This window comes from Rhinolophus hipposideros, assembly GCF_964194185.1.
Source record: "Rhinolophus hipposideros genome assembly, chromosome: 12".
Classification (NCBI taxonomy): Eukaryota; Metazoa; Chordata; class Mammalia; order Chiroptera; family Rhinolophidae; genus Rhinolophus; species Rhinolophus hipposideros.
Window position 1 is genome coordinate 766,962 of NC_138058.1, and position 17,810 is coordinate 784,771.

Sequence of the window (17,810 nt, forward strand, 5' to 3'; positions counted from 1 at the left end):
TCAGAAAAGTAGAAAGAACAGATCATGAATGCACTGATAACCGAAATTCAGTAACTAACATTTTGCCATATTTTACTTGATATTTTTGTTGATTTTGAATCATTTGCAAGTGGCGGACGTAGTGATGTTTCCTTTCTGTATTCTTCAGCGCGCATTTCCATGTAGAAGGACATTCTACATGAGTGCAGTGCCGTTGCTGGTGTTGTAAGCAAACTAACAGTGATTACAGAGTGCCTGTCCCTCTGTTTCGGTAGTTGTTTGGTTCTCAGGGACAGAAATCTCACTGAGGAGAGTTGAGGCAGAAGTGAGCGTGCTTTGGAAGGGACACTGAGGCCTGCAGGGAGGCCCAAGGTGCAGGTGGCACCCGGCACACCGGAGCCACGTTGTCCCAGCCCAAGCCTTTTCTCGGTCTCTTCTCTCTGCCTCTTGGCACTGGCTTATTCTCTCCACTACCAACAGTCTTTCCTACAGTGTCAGAACAGGTCACTCACTGCTCCTCAGACTCACGTTCTGTCACCTTCCTCCATCAGAGAAGAATAGCTTTTTTTTCTTTAGTTTGAAGAATCGCAGGAATAGTGCAGTGATCAACCTGGCGTGGAGCAGGTGTCCGCCCCGCCAGTCAGACAAAGAGGCCACATGGGAGTGGTATTGTCCCTGTGTGCCCCCCAGAGAAGAGAAATCATACAGCGCGCAGCTCCCCATCCTGTTGAATCCCTGACGACCTTCCTGCTGAAGTGTCACGCTCCTCTGTAAAGCCAGCGTCCCCTTCTCTCTGCTTCCGCGTGTTGTGCCCACCCACAGTAGTGGGATGCGTCCCCATCCAAAATGCGGTTCAGATGTCAAGAGTGATGATGTCACGTGTACACACACCACAGGAGGAGGAAGCGGTTTATTATACTCACATAACGAAGCGGTTCCCCATCAGGTCTGAAACACGGTTTGAGAGAGCAGAGCAAGGAGACTGGCTTGGCTTTGGTTGTGGTCAGGGCAGGAGGTTGGCTGGGCATATGTGGTCTGCACGTGTCACTAGATCCAGGAGGGAAGGTGTGCAGGCTTTCTTCCTGCTTTGCCCAGACGTGGGGCGCAAGGACAAAGGGACATTGTGGGGCCTGAAAACTGGCAGCAGTCAGACATCAAAGATGGAATTAGGTTCTTCGTTACTCATGGCCTCTTCTCCTGACTTCTATCCAGGCACTGCTCATCGCTGCCCTACTAGACAAGGCTATCGACATCAATACACACAGTGTTTATCTATGTGTCTCTGGCACATGTGTCACATGCCACACTTACACACAGTATGTAAGTCCATCATGATTCCCTGCTGAATTTTGCTGAACCGGAAATCACCCTTTGTGGTGTCTAGAAGAACTTGAAGTTGAATGGAATTTGATTCTCTATGTCGTGTCTGATTGCCGTCCAGGGCCTCGAGGAGGGTTCCGGGCTCTTTAGCAAGAATGCAGCTGGAGTCCTTGGCCACCCAGGTCTGACTCCTCTCACTACCCTGATCGTCCCTACAGCCATCTAGAACGTTCTTCACAATCAGTTAATCAAACTGACTTTCGTCAGAAATAGGCTTTCTTTGTTTTCGTTCATTTTTGTTTAAATCTGTTCTTTAATTCTTCCTCTTGACCTCTTTCCTCTTTCTCCCTTTCCTTCTCCTTTTCTTCCTGCCTTTCCTCCCCTTGACAATTGGCTGGAGCAACATTCCTTTCTTCCCGCCTGTTATTCATACCAGTGCTGTTAAATACTTTCTTTTTCCACAAGAACTCGGTTTTTCAAACTTATTGCAGACTGTTAAAAATGCTTTGGGTGGAAACGTGGTTTACTGAGTACAGGTTAATATAATTAAGTGCAGAAAAACCTCAATTTCAAGTCTAAATAGAGACTTAATGGCTTAAGAAAATGGGAATTGAGTAACTCGCTAAAAATGGAGGTCTTTATTGTCAAGTTCAGTTCAGCTCAGTACATGAAAGGCATCTCTCCCCCTTATCACTTTATGGTACTCCAAGAAAATCAAGTAGGCCATCTTGTCTAAAGACACATTTGGTACCTTTTAGCTTTGCAGTTTCTAGCTGTTCCGCCAACACCCCAGCTCAGCCCTCAGTCTGTGTGTCTGAAAGGTGGTTGGGTTTTGTGGAGATGGAGGACACAGATAGTTCATGTTGATTTTATGCAGCTTCCTGCCACAAGTTGTGCTATTGAGAGTGCTGCGTCACTGTCATTCATAAGCCCTGTCCCCAGGCGATTGCTCAGCCACCTTTTCATCTGTTTCTGGCATTGCGTGTCTCCTTTCCGTGGTGTCAGGAAACCTGCTGTTGACCACAGCATTGCAGCTTACTTTCTAAGCTAGTTTCTAATGCATACTGTGTTTTCCCAAAAATAAGACCTAGCCAGACGCTCAGCTCTAATGTGTCTTTTGGAGCAAAAATTAATGTAAGACTTATTTTACTATAAGTCTTTACTTTACTTTACTTTACTAAAAAGTCTTATTTTACTATAAGACTGGGTATAATATAGTATAATATAATATAATATAATATAATATAATATAATATAATACCGGGTCTTATATTAATTTTTGCTCCAAAAGATGCATTAGAGCTGATTATCGTGCTAGGTCTTATTTTTGGGGAAACACAGTAGCTGCCCCTTCCTATTCTTTTGCACCTCAGACTCTTCTACAACATGACTAGTCAGTAGCTTTGCCTGAGCTGTGCAGAGAACAGCCTATATATGTGATTTGGCTTGGTTTGTCTATAAATAATTCGCACTGCCCCCTTTGGCCCTCCTGTCTTTGAAGCATCTCCTAATGGAAACATGCAGGACTGGCACTGGCAGGCAGTGGAAATCTTTGTTTTATTTTTAAATCTACCTGTTTAGCCAAGCAGTCACACGTGCTGCTTACAAAAGGCAGGATTCTAGGATGGTCCCCAGATTCCTGGCCTCTGAGGTGCACATGCCTTCTCCCGATTGTATTCAAATGAGAACCTGGGTGTTGCTGGAAAGAATTTGAAAATGTTACGGTTCCAAATCAGTTGACCTTTAAGATAGGGAGGTGATCTGGGGACTTGACCTGATCACCTGCTCCCTCTCGGATCTGTCTGAAGCTGTCAGAGACAGAAATGTCAGACATTCGAAGTGAGAGGCATTTGATGCAAGGGAGTTTCTTGGTGCTGGCTTTGGAAGTGGAGGCGGCCCTAGAGCAGCAGACAGAGCAACCTACATTTTACCCGCTCCTTGGAGGAGCTTAGAAGACGACTTTGAGCTTCGGCGAGTGAGGCCCTGAGCAGATAAACCAGTCACACTGTTTAATATGTGCTGGACTTTTGACTTAAAGAATTGTAAGATAATAAGGGGTGTCACTTGACTCCTTCGTGTTTGGAGTGGTTTGTTAAATAGCGAAGGCTAACGTACTGCTTATATACTTACAAGTACACGGGTCGTCACTTAGCACTTGACCTAAGCTTTCCATGGTTTGGTGTGACTTCTGTCTTCAGTCTCCCCCTTGGTCATGGGTTCTGCTCACATCACAGGGAACTCAGGAGAGGAGGGCGGGCGGGGGAGCTGTTCCCCAGAGGCTAGAAGCAGGTCTGTCCAAGGACAGCGCCCTCTGCCCCGTGTGCTGTGGACTGCCCAGCTCCGGGAGGCCTGCCACCCCACTAGCCTGCCAGCTCCTCTCTGAGACCTTCCCTCGTTCTTCTTACTCCAGACTTCTTCGAACAACCTAAGCACATGGCCCTTCTCCTCTGACCAAGGGTTCGTTTCTGCAGGGTGCGGCCCAGGGCCTTTCCTCTTTGATCCCTGTTAGAAAGGGAGTCTCTGCAAACAAGCCTCTGCCGCACTCCCTGCTGCCAGGCTTCCCGAAGCTCCCAGCTTGTTTCCGCACCCCCAGGCCCTCTGCTGCCGTGCGCCATCTTCCGTTGTGTCCTCGTAGAGGGTCACCCAGATCACCTGTCTTCTTCCTCTGAACTGAGACTGAGGCACAGAGGTGGTGGAGGAAACACATGAAGCAGGAATTCAGGGCGGTGCACGCTGCTGTCAGTTACCTGCAGGACACCTCATTGGCAGAGCACATTTGAAGAAGGCACATCACATCATCAGTGCATTGCCAGGATTTCAGGGGAACGTTTTTATTTCTGTGACTGTTACTCTACTTACATGTTTACATAAAGCTTGAGGAAGAATTTTATCTTCCATGTTCTCTTTACACAGCTTCTCCCTGCAGCACCATGGCCATAGTTTGAGGCCCCAGCTGAATCTGTACCCACTTCCTTAGTGGTGTCATGGTTCTGTGACCCCACCTGGGAGTGAGGAGCCAGCTCCTGAGAAAGTCTCCCCTCAAGGCAAGAGGAATTCCACATGCTGGGGGCTCCTGGCTCTGAAGAGCTTTGAGGGCACTCAGCTCCCTGCTTCCTCACCCTGAATGTGTTGTTACAAACCTCCCTCTGGGTACCCCTCGACCCCTTCCTCAGGACCCAGTCATGGCTATAAGGCTTGCGGCGACATAACAAGGCTGAGAGAGTCAGGCGGGTGAGAAAAGTGAGGGCTTTATTCTGCGCTCCCGGGCGAGGTTCACGGGTCCGCAGACGGGGCCGGTGAAGTGGCTCCCAGGGCAGAGGAGGGAGGTAGGTATATATGCGATTTGGGGGAGGGGGTTGGCTGAGTGAGGTGGCAGATGAGCAGACCCCCCCCAGCACAGAGAGGGCCTGAGCGGCTGTGTCCAGAGTTTGTTTATCGCACCAGTGGTCTGCTGCCTTTTCGGGGAAACGCCAGGGGCCCCAGTTTCCGTCATGCGAGGAGGCGTCTGACTTGGCTCCTGGCCGCTTTGACCATGCCCGCAGCTGACCTAACAGTGGCCACAGGAAGATGCTGGCCCTCGTGATGGCCGGGCAGGGTTCTGCCTCTCTGGGTAGAGCAGGGGGTGTCTCCTGAGGGATCCGCCTGGCCCGGGCAGTCTGGACCCAGCCACTCTGTGCTGGGAGCTAAGAGAGCTCAGCTTCACATCGCCCCACTTTGCCTGTATGGCAGGTCCGCCCTTCGTGGTGCTGGGCGCTCAGCAGGGTTCGGTCAGCTTGAACCGTAAGCACAGCACACCGTTGTCAGCATTCCTGAGGTTCTCCAGCTGGCCTGAAAGCCTTAGCTCTGTGTTCAGTGTTCACAAAGCACAGTGAAGAGTTCTCATTCACATCGTGTTTGGAACTTACGCACATGACCCTGACTTTTTTGGGTAATATGGAAAAAAGATATTGTTACTCCATTTTAGAAAAAGATGAAATGCTTAAAATAATTCAAGATTCAATAGTAGATGAAGCTGTAGAAGATGAATAAAGCACTGGTGAATTAAATTTTCATGCTGTTTTAGATGACATTGACACTTCATAAACCCTTTTGATCAAGAATTACTTCATCTTTTTTTAAATTTTGGGTCTTGCCCATTATTTTTGCCCATATTCTATTTCTACTTTCCTTTTTCCAAATATTAATACTTCTATTTATACCCTACATATCTGTATTTTCCCTTCCATTTTATAGCTTTACCTTTAAAAATATTCTAAGTAAGTATTCTTTCTTGCTGAATTCTGAACTAAATTGTCAGTCTGATCTTCCAGCTCATTAAGAGATCTTTATTTGCCTATCCCATCTGTTACGTTTGTAGCTCATATTTTTATACCAATGTTTTCTCTTGTTTTTTATGTGATTTCTTGTTTCACTTCCCTACTACCTTGTCGTCTCTCCTTAAGTATATTACGTCTTGCCTGTTTTTAAGTCCTGGTCCAACCCTTCCAGTTTCAGGTCTGCACTTTTCAGCCTGGACTAGGTTATGCTATGACCACAACCAAACCCGCAACCTCATGGGATTTAGACTGAAAGAGTATCCTGTCTGGGAAATGCCATTTTATTGGCAGACGGCAAAGTGCAAGGAAGCTTTTAAAACTTAATCATAAATACCACTTTTGCTCATACTTCACTGGCCAGAGCAAGTCCTAAGGCCCAGCTCAGTGTTACTGAGTGAAGAAGTGTGATCCTCTCCCAGCTGCAGTCCGTTCTCTAATACGTCGCTCTCCTCACAGGTCCTGCTGTTGGAGATGTGAGCTTAACTCCTGTCTTGTGCGTATGAGGACAGGCAGGAGCCAGGCCTTGGGGCGATCCCGTAGGGGCGCCCCAGTTCCACACAGAGGAGGGAGGTAATGTGTGGGTTGGAACCTGGGCCAGAGCCATGGCCTACATTCACGTTCAGGTGCCATGTATGACTGAGCAAGTTAATTAACTTCCCTGTGCCTCTCTGTCCTCGTCTATAAAATGAGGAGAGTAATAGACCTGAACTCACAAGGCAGATCTCATGTAACTGCCAGTTTTTCCTCCTGAACTGAAGCGTGTGTGTCCATGGAGTTTGGGAGCAAAGGACATGATTCAGGACTCCAGGGTGCGTAGGAAGGCAAGCCGGTATTGCAGCGAGTCAAAGGGCCTGGCGTTACCCGGCGGCTTCCCCACTGGACCGTGGGCCCCATCTGGGTGGAGACTCCTTCACTGTGGGACAGACAGTTGGCCCTAGTAAACACTTGTGTGGAATGGCTAAGTGCATTTTTGTGTGTAACTTTAAACCAATGTAATAAGTAGGTTTATATATTTGTATATGTAGTTGATAATTTTAATGTGTAACATTAAATTAACATCTAGTTTTTTAACAACTAGAAATTATCTTAGAAGTATTTGTGACAATTTTGTATTTGTTTTTACAGGCCAGTTGGAATGCCAAAAATGGAAAAAGTTTACCTACATAATCCTAGTTCTGAAGAAACTATTACTTTAGTATCAATATCTGCTACAACTTCACATTTTCATGCATCATTTTTTCAAAATAGGGTAAGTTTCACTGATTTTGGGGAAATTTCTCGAGTTTGAAATTGAAATATGTAGATTCTTTATGTATAATATTATTTCACTGTAATTAAAATCTGATTAGAATGTTTCAGAGTGAACCCTTCTAGTCTTGCACATGTTTTTCTCAACATGAAACAGCTTAACAAATCAATTTGGAACCTTAAGCACTCTGGAAAACGCAGCATTTGTATCTTCAGTGGATTTTCTTGTCTTTCCTAGTAGGATAGGAGGTAGTTCTTCGGTGTTATGTTTGTGTCCTATTGCTGCATGATAAATTCCCACAAGCATGATGGCTTAAAACCACACCCCTTGTTAGCAGAGTTCTGTCAGTGGCAGGTCGGTGTTTCTTGCTCTGGGCGTCATAAGGCCGTAATCTAGGTGTGGGCTGCGCTGTCCTTGACTGGACACTGGGGAGATGCACTCCCTTCCCAACCAGTACACGCTGTAGGCGCAGGTCAGATCCTTAAGGCACTCACATACCTCGTCACCACTTCCAAGCCAGCACTGGTGTGTGATTCTCCCTCCTACCTCAGATCTCTTTGACTTCTTCTTTTGCCACCAGTTGGAGAAAATTCTGTTTTGATCGTGTCATTGGGTCAGGACCACCTAGGTAGTCTCCCTTTTGTTAAACTCAGAGTCACCTGACTAATAACCTCAATGATACCTGCAGAATCCCGTTTCTCGTGTAATATGACTAATCGCAGGTGCCATATCACCTCCATTGACAGCCTCAAAGGTCAGGGCAGGTAGTTTGGGGGGCTGTTTGAGGGTTCTACCTACCACAAGTATCCTCTAAAGTTGTACTTAGAATCATTTTGTAGATAGTATGCAAACTTGTTATTAAAAGTAAAACTTTTATCTGATAAAAATGAATCATATATTTTGAATTTGAAGAGACTACATTAGTCTTTAACATACAAGCTTCCAAAATAATTAGCTAAATAGCAAATATCAGAGTGAAGTAAATGAATGGAGCCGAATTTCATCTTCCCTGCATTTTCACTGACTCCTTTGAAGCGATCTGACTAAATAAATAAGCAGGAACTTTTTAAAGCACATAAAATTATATCAGTTATTCAGATTTTTACATTTGTCCTCTAAAACAGGACATTCTGTTTCATCATATATTGTCATAAACTAGCAATTTCTAAAGTAAAACAAAAATGACATATAATACTGGCTTTTTTTAATTTATAGTATTTTATATATAAGGATTGGATAAGTCAGCATATAACTTTGATAAGAAAAATTTTAGTTTTTTGTGGTACTCATAGAAAAAAATTCCTTTTTTAAATTTATTTTTAATTATCTTTGACATACAGTATTACATTAGTTTCAGGTATACAACATAGTGATTAGACATTTATATACTTTACAAAGTGTTCGCCAAGGTAAGTGTAGTGTCCGTCTGACACTATACATAGTTATAACCATGTTATTGACTATGTTCCCTATGCTGTACTTTATATCCTCATGGCTAGTTTTGTAACTGACAGTTGTACTTCTTAATCCTTTCACCTTTTTCACCCAGTCCCCTACCCCTCCTCCCATCTGATAACCATCAATTTAGTTTCTGTATCTATGAGTTTGTTTCTGTTTTGTTTGTTTTTCAGATTCTACATATAAGTAAAAGCATGTGATATTTGTCTTTCTCTGTCTGACTTATTTCACCTAGCATAATACCCTCTACGTCCATCCATGTTTCATTTTTGTTACGGCTGAATAATACTGCGTTGTGTTTGTATGTAAGAGTGTGTATGTGTGTATACATACGTACACACCACATCTCTTTATCCATTCACGTATTGATATACACCCAGGTTGTTTCCTTATCTTGACTATTGTAAATAATGCTGCAGTGAACATATATCTTTTTGTGCATATATGTTTTGAATTAGTGTTTTGGGTTTCTTTGGAAAAATACCCAGAAGTGAAATTGCTGGGTCATAAGGTAGTTCTATTTTTAGTTTTTTGAGGAACCTCCATACTCATTTCTATAGTGGTTACACCAATCTGCAATACCACCAACAATGCACGAGGATTCCCTTTTTTCCACATCCTCGCTGACACTTGTAGTTTGTTGATGTACTGACGATAGCCATTCTAACCGGAGCGAGGTGATATCTCATTGTGGTTTTAATTTGCATTTCCCTGATGATCAGTGATGTTGAGCGTCTTTTCATAGATCTGTTGGCCATTTGTATGTCCTCTGGAGAAATGTCTGTTCAGGTCCTCTGCCCATTTGTTAATTGGATTATTTGTTGGTTTTGGCTTTTTGGGGGTTTTTTTCTTTGTTTTGGTATGTTCTATTGATGTTGAGTTATGTGAGTTCTCTATATGTTTTGAGTTGTATGAGTTCTTTATATATTTTTTATATTAACCCCTTATCAGATGTATCATTTGCAAATACCTTTTCTCATTCAGTAGGTTGCCTTTTTGTTTTGTTGATGGTTTCCTTTGCTCTGCAAAATCTTTTTAGTTTGATGTAGTCTCATTTGTTCATTTTTTGTTTCCCTCTCCCAAGGAGACATATCAAAAAAAATATTACTAAGAGCAGTGTCAGAGAGTTCACTGCCTATGTTTTCTTCTAGGAGTTTTATTTTCAGGTCTTACATTTAATTCTTTTGTATGTGGTATAAGGAAGTGGTCCAGTTTCATGTTTTGCATGTATCTGTCCAGGTTTCCCAACCCCATTTATTGAAGAGACTGTCTTTACCCCATTGTATATTCTTGCCTCCTTTGTAATAGATTAAATGACCATACAGCCATGGGTTTCTTTCTGGGCTCTCTATTCTGTTCCATTGATCTATGTGTCTATTTTTATACCAGTACCATGCTGTTTTGATTACTGTAGCCTTGTAGTATAGTTTGATATCAGGTAGCGTGATACCTCCAACTTTGTTCTTCCTTCTCAAGATTACTCTAGCTATTTGGGGTCTTTTGTGTTCCATATACATTTTAGGATTATTTGTTGTAGTTCTGTGAAAAATGCCACTGGTATTTGGAGAGGAATTAGATTAAATATGTAGATCACTTTGGGTAGTATGGACATTTTAACAATACTAATTCTTCCAATGCGTGAGCACAGTGTGCCCATCCATATATTTGTGTCTCCTTGAGTTTCTTTCATCAGTGTCTTATACTTTTCCGAGTACAAGTCTTTTACTTCATTTGTTAATTTTATTCCTGTGTATTTCATTCTTTTTGATACACTTGTAAATAAAGTTGTTTTCTCAGTTTCTCCTTTTGATCATATTAATATAGAATTCTTTTTTAATTAAAGTCTATTGTCATGACAGTTGTTAGTAAACTTACATAGATTTCAGGTGTACAATTCTGTAATACATCATATATATTTTTGTATATTAATTTTCTATCCTGCAACTTGACCATGTTCACTTACTAGTTCTAATAGGTTTTTGGTGGAGTCTTTATCTATAAGATACATATATCTTTGTCACGTCATCTGCAAATAATGACAGTTTTACTTCTTCCTTTCCAGTTTGGATGCCTTTATTTCCTTTCCTTGTCTGAGTGCTGTGTCTAGGACTTCCTCTACTGTGTTGGACAGAAGTGGTGACAGTGAACCTCCTCGTCTTGTTCCTGATCTTAGAGAAAAACCTTAGCTTTTTACTGTTGAGTGTGTGGTTAGCTATGGGTTCGTCATATATGGCCTTTATTATGTTCAAGTACATTCCCTCTGTTTCCACTTCGTTGTGAGTTTTTGTCACAAATGGATGCGTGTCGCGTCCTGCACGACAAGAGCTGTGGGAAGCAAAAAGGGCAGCATAGGGTTAAAAAAGACAGGAGCCAAGAATAAAGTGTAAGCGGGGCCGAGGGACTCAAGCCTCAAGGACTGAGCCCCGAATTGGGCCAACACATGGCTTTTATTAGTTAACAAATGAGGAAGTAAAGCTTGTTAATCTCAAGCTCTGTGAGTTAGTGCCTGCTGGCTGTCTTTCCAAAAGTCCCCGTTGTGCTCCAGCACGTACTGTGCCTTCACACAGCGCATGGCATCACTGTTCCGAAACCATCCTTTGAAGGGGAGGGACCAATATCATTCCATCGGGCCTCCGTTTGCTGAGCACTCCCTTGTGAAATCCTGGGAAGAGCACGGGGGGAACAAAAGGTACGGCAGCAGTAAGGCAACAGATGCGGAATTTGTTCAAACGCTTGTTCTGCATCTATTGAGGTATACGATCATACAGTTTTTCTCCTTCATTTTGTTTATGTGGTGTGTCACGTTGAGTGATTTGTGCACCAACCTACATTCCTGGGCTAAATCCCACGTGATCGTGGTGTATGATCTTTTCAATGTATTGCTGAATTGAGTTTGCTAATATTGTGCTGACAGTTTTACATCTGTGTTCATCAGTGATATTTGCCCTATTATTTACCTTCTCTTTGTAGTGTCTTTGTCCGGGTTTGGTATCAGGATAATGGTAGGCTTGTAGAATGAATTTGGAAACTTTCCATCCTCTGCAGTTTTTTGGGATAGATTGAGAAAGATAAGTATTAATTCTTCTTTGAACGTTTGGTAGAATTCACCTGAGTAGCCATCTGGTTCTGAAAACATCTCTTTTCCAAAATATTTCTTAAAGTAAATTTCCCTTGAGTTATTCTTTATTGTTACCTAAAAGATGTTTTCACAATTTTTATAATTATATAAAACATTTCTTAAGGCAAGTCATTTTCTATATCTTTACCTGAAGATGTTTTCACAATTTTTATAAATGAACTAGTGCTCTCAAATAGTAGAACCCCCTGCTGGGAGTGACCTGTGTGCTCGTCTGGTCCAGCACCCTCAGTGCCCATATGAAGAGCTCAGGCCCAGAGGGCTCTGTCGCTGCTCCTGCAGTTAGTGACGAGAACCAAGCTGAGGGTCTAGGTGTTCCTGTGGCCTGACGCAGTGACTCGTGTCATGTAAACTGCAGTTTGTGCACAGATGTTACAAACGGCGCCTAGAGATGCACGCGTGTGTGAATGGAACCACCCAGCTCTCAGGCATTGCCATTGTGCAGACATGTTGGGTTAAAGGACAAAAGAGTGAAGTGAAAACGGAAGCAGTTCAAAAATAATTCACAACTGCACTACAGGTTTTATTTTTAACTTGTGAACGGTCTTTGCTAATTCAAGCAGTGTTTTTGTTGGTTCTAAACATCCAAGCTTCACCCTTGTTAAAGGCCAGGGTTCTTTGCTTTTTCATGGCCCCATCACAATGCAGAGACTAGCCCAGGAGTCACAGACACAGATTCTTACAGAGGCCAGGTAGACAGTGCAAACCAGAGAGGCAACCAGGTGGAATGAGGGGACCTGGAGAGCACAGGGCTCAGCCCTAGTGGCCCAGCCAGAGCGTGCCTGTGGCAGTGTAAGCCACACGCAGTTCTTCTGTTTGGCCAAGCAGACTGAGAAATGGGAATTTGCAAGTGATACCCTGATTTTTACATTGAAAATGAATTCCATTTTAGAAAGACAGGTAGTGAGGACCAAACAAAACAAACCAAAGCCAGCAACGCGACATTTCGCGTCTAGACTCTCCCAGGGATTGAGTTCTGCACATGAGTTTACAGGAAGAGAATAGTTTTTCTGAGAATTCTTCCAAAGGTAAACTAAATGTATATGTTGTCAAAGAACAAGTTAAAAACCAACCTGTGTTTTCCACTCTGAGAGGGTGAAAGTAAACAAGAAAAATAATCTATACCTGTCAGAATCTACCTTTAGGTAATCTAGATTTAGTTTCAAAGGAGAAAGCTACAATTTGTTCTATCTTCTCTTACTCTTTTTTCTTCTTGTTGCTTTCTCTCTGTATTCCCTAAGTAAGGTATTGACCCCAGAAGATCAAAAAGTATAGATGGAATGAACTGGGGGAGGAGGAGAAAAGTCATCTAATTTCCCCTCCACTTCAGTTTTATGCCTATGATAAGAGCCTTAGGGGAAAAGAAGAGAGTTTCTCACTTCCGGGAGAACAAAGCCTTTCTGTGTATTTATTCTAAATCTGATGGGCTTTGTTACCTTCAGAATTCCTGGTCAGATCTTATTTCTTTGAGAATGAAACATTTTCTATAATTCACTGAAGTTTTTGACTATTAACCAAATATCATCTCTTCATTAACTAACCAATAGGAAATACAGAAAAAAATAATTGTTGTTTAAAAGGCTGAGTTTTACATAACTATATTTTCACACACATACACAAACACACACACACACACCCACCCTTACTAAAGGTTTGATTTTAACACCACCTGGAAATCAAGAAGAATAAGGGTAAAAGGAAAATGGTTGTGTGACAATTTATTTTTCTTTATATAACTTCTGATAATTATGTTACATATAATTATCTGTTATTTAACTCTAATTGTATTATTAATCATAATTTAAAATTACATGATATTAAGACTGCAAAGGCCTTTTCCGAAAGGTGAGTTCATCTTTCATGGCTCTATTAAATATTGGCCATAAAATATGTAATACATGTTTTGTGTCAAAGAATGCAGATATTTAATACTCTGATAGTCAAATTTTGATTACCTAAGTTAAAATGGAGTAGCTTACACATTGGTAAGCAAACAAAAATTGTTTTTTCTTAATTATCTAGAAGCTTTTGTTTGATTAAATTTCCAGATAAACTAAACATTAACTAGGATAAACATTGTTTCACTCTGTGACTAAACTTAAAATGTTTTGGCCCACTTATTTTAGTATGCTTAATGTGGTAAGCAATAATCTCATTATTTTTCATTAGAGGTAGAAGCCTGGACATGCAGGTTAAACTCTGTTGTTAGATTTCTACCCCCATATTTCTTAGTGTGTCTGTGCATGTTATTGTAGATTATACTTTTTAGGAATTAGAATTTCAGCATTAATTGCTAGGATGGGGAAATCTAATTGATCGTTATGTATAGCCTTGATTCCTACAACTTTGTTAAACTCTTTCGTTAGTTCTAAGAGCATTTTTGAAGATATTTTTGGGATTCTTTCTATAGACAGCCATGTTGTTTGTAAATAACATTTTTTTTTCTTTCTAATGTTTATGCCTTTCATTCCTTTTTCTTGCCTCATTGCATTGGGGAGTACTTCCAGTACAGTGTTGAATAGCTGTCATGAGAGAGGGCACCCTTGCCTTGTTCCAGATTTGGGGGGGGGAAGCATTCAGTCATTCACCATTAAATTTGGTAGCTCCAGGTCTTCTATAGATGCTCTATCAGGCGGAAGGGGGTTCTCTTTTATTGACCTACTTTACTGAGATTTTTAATCATAATGGATATTGAATTTTGTCTGATTATTTTATTGAAATAATTAAAATTATTGAAATGACCATAGGTTTTTCTTCTTTAATAAGTTGATAATATCAATTACATCAATTTGATTTTCGAATGTTGAGCTAGAATTGCTTTGCCAAAATAAAAAAAACACTTGGTCATGATGTGTTACACTTTTGTACACATTGGCTAGATTCAGTTTGCCAGTACTCTTTGGATGGCTGTATGTCTGCATTCATCAGGGACATTGACTGTAGTTTTCTTGTCCAGTTTTTGGTGTTGGTATCAGGGTAGTGCTGGATTCACAAAATGAGGTTGGGAATGTTCTCTTCTGTATGCTGGAAAGTTTATGTAGATAGATATCATTTATTTCTTTAATGGTTGGTCGGAAATTCTGCCTTTCTGCCAGTGAAACCATCTGGGCTTGGACTTTTCTTTATGGGAAACTTTTGTTTTGTTTTGTTTTTTCAATTACAGTCGACATACAATATTATAGTAGTCTCAGGTGTACAGCATAGTAATCCAGACATTTATATACTTTATGTAGTGATCACCCAGGTAAGTCTAGTACCCATCTGACACCACACACAGTTATTACAATATTACTGCCTGTACTCCTTATGCTGTACTTTGCCTCCCCATGACTTTTTATTTCATGTTTCCCCCAAAATAAGTCCTAGCCAGACCATCAGCTCTAATGCGTCTTTTAGAGCAAAAATTAATGTAAGGCCATGTCTTATTTTAATGTAATATAAGACAAGGTATAAAATTTAATGTAATATAATAATATAATATAATGTAAGACCCGGTCTTATATAAGACCAGGTATAATATAATATAATACTGAGTCTTATATTAATTTTTGCTCCAAAAGACACATTAGAGCTGATGGTCCGGCTAGGTCTTATTTTGGGGGAAACACGGTATCTAGCAATTTGTTTTATGGGAAGGTTTTTTTAACTACAAATTTCTTTAATGGATGAGGACTGTTATCGTTATCTATTTCGTGCTGAGTGAGCTCTGGCAGGTTGTGTTTCTTAAAGAAGTGTCCATTTCTTCTAGTTACTCAATTTATGGGCATAGAGTTATTTGTAATATTCCTTTGTCATCCTTCTTATGTGTAAAGGGCATATAATGGTATCCACATTTCAGTTTCTTATCTTATATTTTTGTCTTCCTTTTTATTCTTGATCATTCTCTCTAGGGTTTTATAAGTTTTATGGACCTTTCTGAAGCATTAACTTTTGGTTCTATTGATTTTTTTCTATTTTTTCAGTTTTCTGTTTCATTTCTGTTATTTTCTTCCTTTTGTGTATTTTGGGTTTAATTTACTCTTTTTCTAGTTTTTTAAGGTGGAAACATAGATTATTGATTCGAGACATTTGTTTTCAAAATAAGCATGTAATACTGTAAATTTCCCTCCTAGTAGTGCTTTAGTTGCAGCCAACAAATTTTGGTATGTTGTGTTTTCACTTCCTGTTGATTCAAAGTATTTTACAATTTCCCTTGTGACTACTACTTTGAGCAGTGGTTCTTTAGAAGGTGGTGTTTCATTTCAAACTATTTAGGGATTTACCAGATATATCCCTATCACTGATTTTTGGCTCAGGTGTGACCTGCATGCAGTGTCCACAGCTTCCAAGACTGCCTTCTCATTTTAGCTCACACTCGGCCTTTAGCAATGTTTCAGGGTTTTAGCTGAATTCATTTTACTGTCCTGTGTGGTAGCCTTACCTTCCCATTCTCTGCTGTGGGTAAGCCAGTACTCACATCCCATTTCTCCTTGGAGATGCTTGTCTCACCCTAGATTTGGGGCTAGCTGATACACAAACTCAGTGGTGGGTTCAAGAAAACTTGTTTTGTTGTTGTTGATAATGCAGGAGAAATGCTCTTTCCAGCTTTCTACATCCTAAGGTGAAGCCAGAAGTCTCAATGCCATGTATTGTGAGCTACACTTTGGGGCTGTTTTAGAGTTCTAGCCACAAAAGCAGAATGCGAGAGATTGATGACTTTATGTACGAAATACATTTTAAGGCTTCATTGCAGACAGAACTGCAATTGCAGTCTTGAACTTTCGAGCAGCCCTATTGTTTTGTTGTAGTAGAATTTTATTTTGCTAACTACACTGACATTCTCAGTCTGCCCAACATAACAGGAGTGAGTTCTTGCACATACTGTCACCCCTGCTTTCTTTTCTAATGTAAGTTCCTGGCACATTTTGTGCCTTGTGTGAATGAGTGACGGGTCATGGGGTTGAGATCTGGGATTATTGCTTCTTTGGAACAGTCAGTTGCTGGTTAGTAGCATAGTACACTTCATTCCAGCAGTTGTTGAAGGAGCAGAATCCTGGGAGCCCAGGTGTTGTATGGGGGTTTTAGGTTGATGATTGACAAAGATACATGACTGTCGACATCCAATCTGAAGACATCTTTTTTATTATTTCCCACTGCTAGATAGGTTGGCTGATTTAAAACTTAATCCTGTAGGAGGGTAAAGCTAGTTTATTGAAATGATTCTAAGTTGTTTGTTTTAGAGGACTTTAGCTATCTAATTGTAGTCAGCATGATCTGATTCTTTTTGGTTACTAATTTAACTTGCTTTATTGCTGTTCTTTTTCAGAAAATTCTTCCAGGAGGAAATACATCGTTCGATGTTGTTTTTCTTGCAAGAGTAGTAGGAAATGTAGAAAATACTTTATTTATTAATACATCTAATCATGGGGTATTTACCTACCAGGTAAGAACCAGAATTAAACCATTTATTTTGTAAAATACAGTCATAATCCCTGACCTATCATATCCCTGACCTTTTAAAAACTCTATTCAAAAACTCAGGGATAATTAAAAAAAAATGCAAGAGTTTAGACTTAGATCATTTTTATACTTACTGTTGTGTCTGTCGATATCCCTGTTCAGATAGGACTGTGATGTTAAACCTACAGCTAAAGTGACAAAAGAATAGTAAAAAATCTTTTCACACTGATTCAGGTTTTTTTACTTTTTGGACACGTGTAAAGCATACTCAATAATAGTTTCAAGATTAAAACATACATACCTGCTTTTCTTAGTAAATATATTATTTAACATTTTTTATAAACTTATTTCTGTGTACAGTTATTGTTTAGGTTATTAATGAAAGCTACTATTTTGTGAATGAAGATTTTTATAATCAAAGTTATCAAGATTATTACAAATAATTGTTTATGGCACTATTCTCCATACTTTACGTGCACTTCTGCCTGTGTTGTAGGTACTGTTATTATCAGTCTTTTAGAAAGGAAGGTGAAGCTTATAAAGGTTAAATAATTTGCCCAAATCATGCTACCAGTAGATTGGTGAGCAGGTATTGAAACCCATGTCTTTGTAAGTAGAGACCATCCTGTTAACCACTGCACTCTGCCCGTGGAACACAACTGTCTCAGTGTCTTACTTGACAGTTTTTTACTTTTGTTTTTGAACATTTCTTCTCCAGCACCCAGAACACTTCCTGTATTTTGAAAATTAGTGTCAGAGTAAACATTCCATTTTAGTTATAAGTATATCTTGTGCTTATTTAATGTGAATAAGTCTTTAATGGTTGTTTAGTGGCAGTCGGTCACCTTTGAAAGACCTGTATAGGTGACTAACCGGCGCTGTGTGGTGACACTCACTTAACACACACTTGCTG

At 40.6% G+C, this 17,810-nt stretch overlaps 1 protein-coding gene across 2 annotated transcripts in view; it reads left to right on the plus strand.

Annotated features, from left to right (window-relative positions):
- The window catches only part of TMEM131 (transmembrane protein 131), a 174,562-nt gene that overhangs the window by 76,415 nt on the left and 80,337 nt on the right, over window positions 1–17,810 (plus strand). For both annotated transcript variants that reach the window (XM_081068933.1, XM_081068932.1), the window contains exons 5-6: window positions 6,741–6,864; window positions 16,764–16,880. In XM_081068933.1, the coding sequence (XP_080925059.1) occupies window positions 6,741–6,864; window positions 16,764–16,880 (241 nt within the window). The remainder of the gene's footprint in view (window positions 1–6,740; window positions 6,865–16,763; window positions 16,881–17,810) is intronic.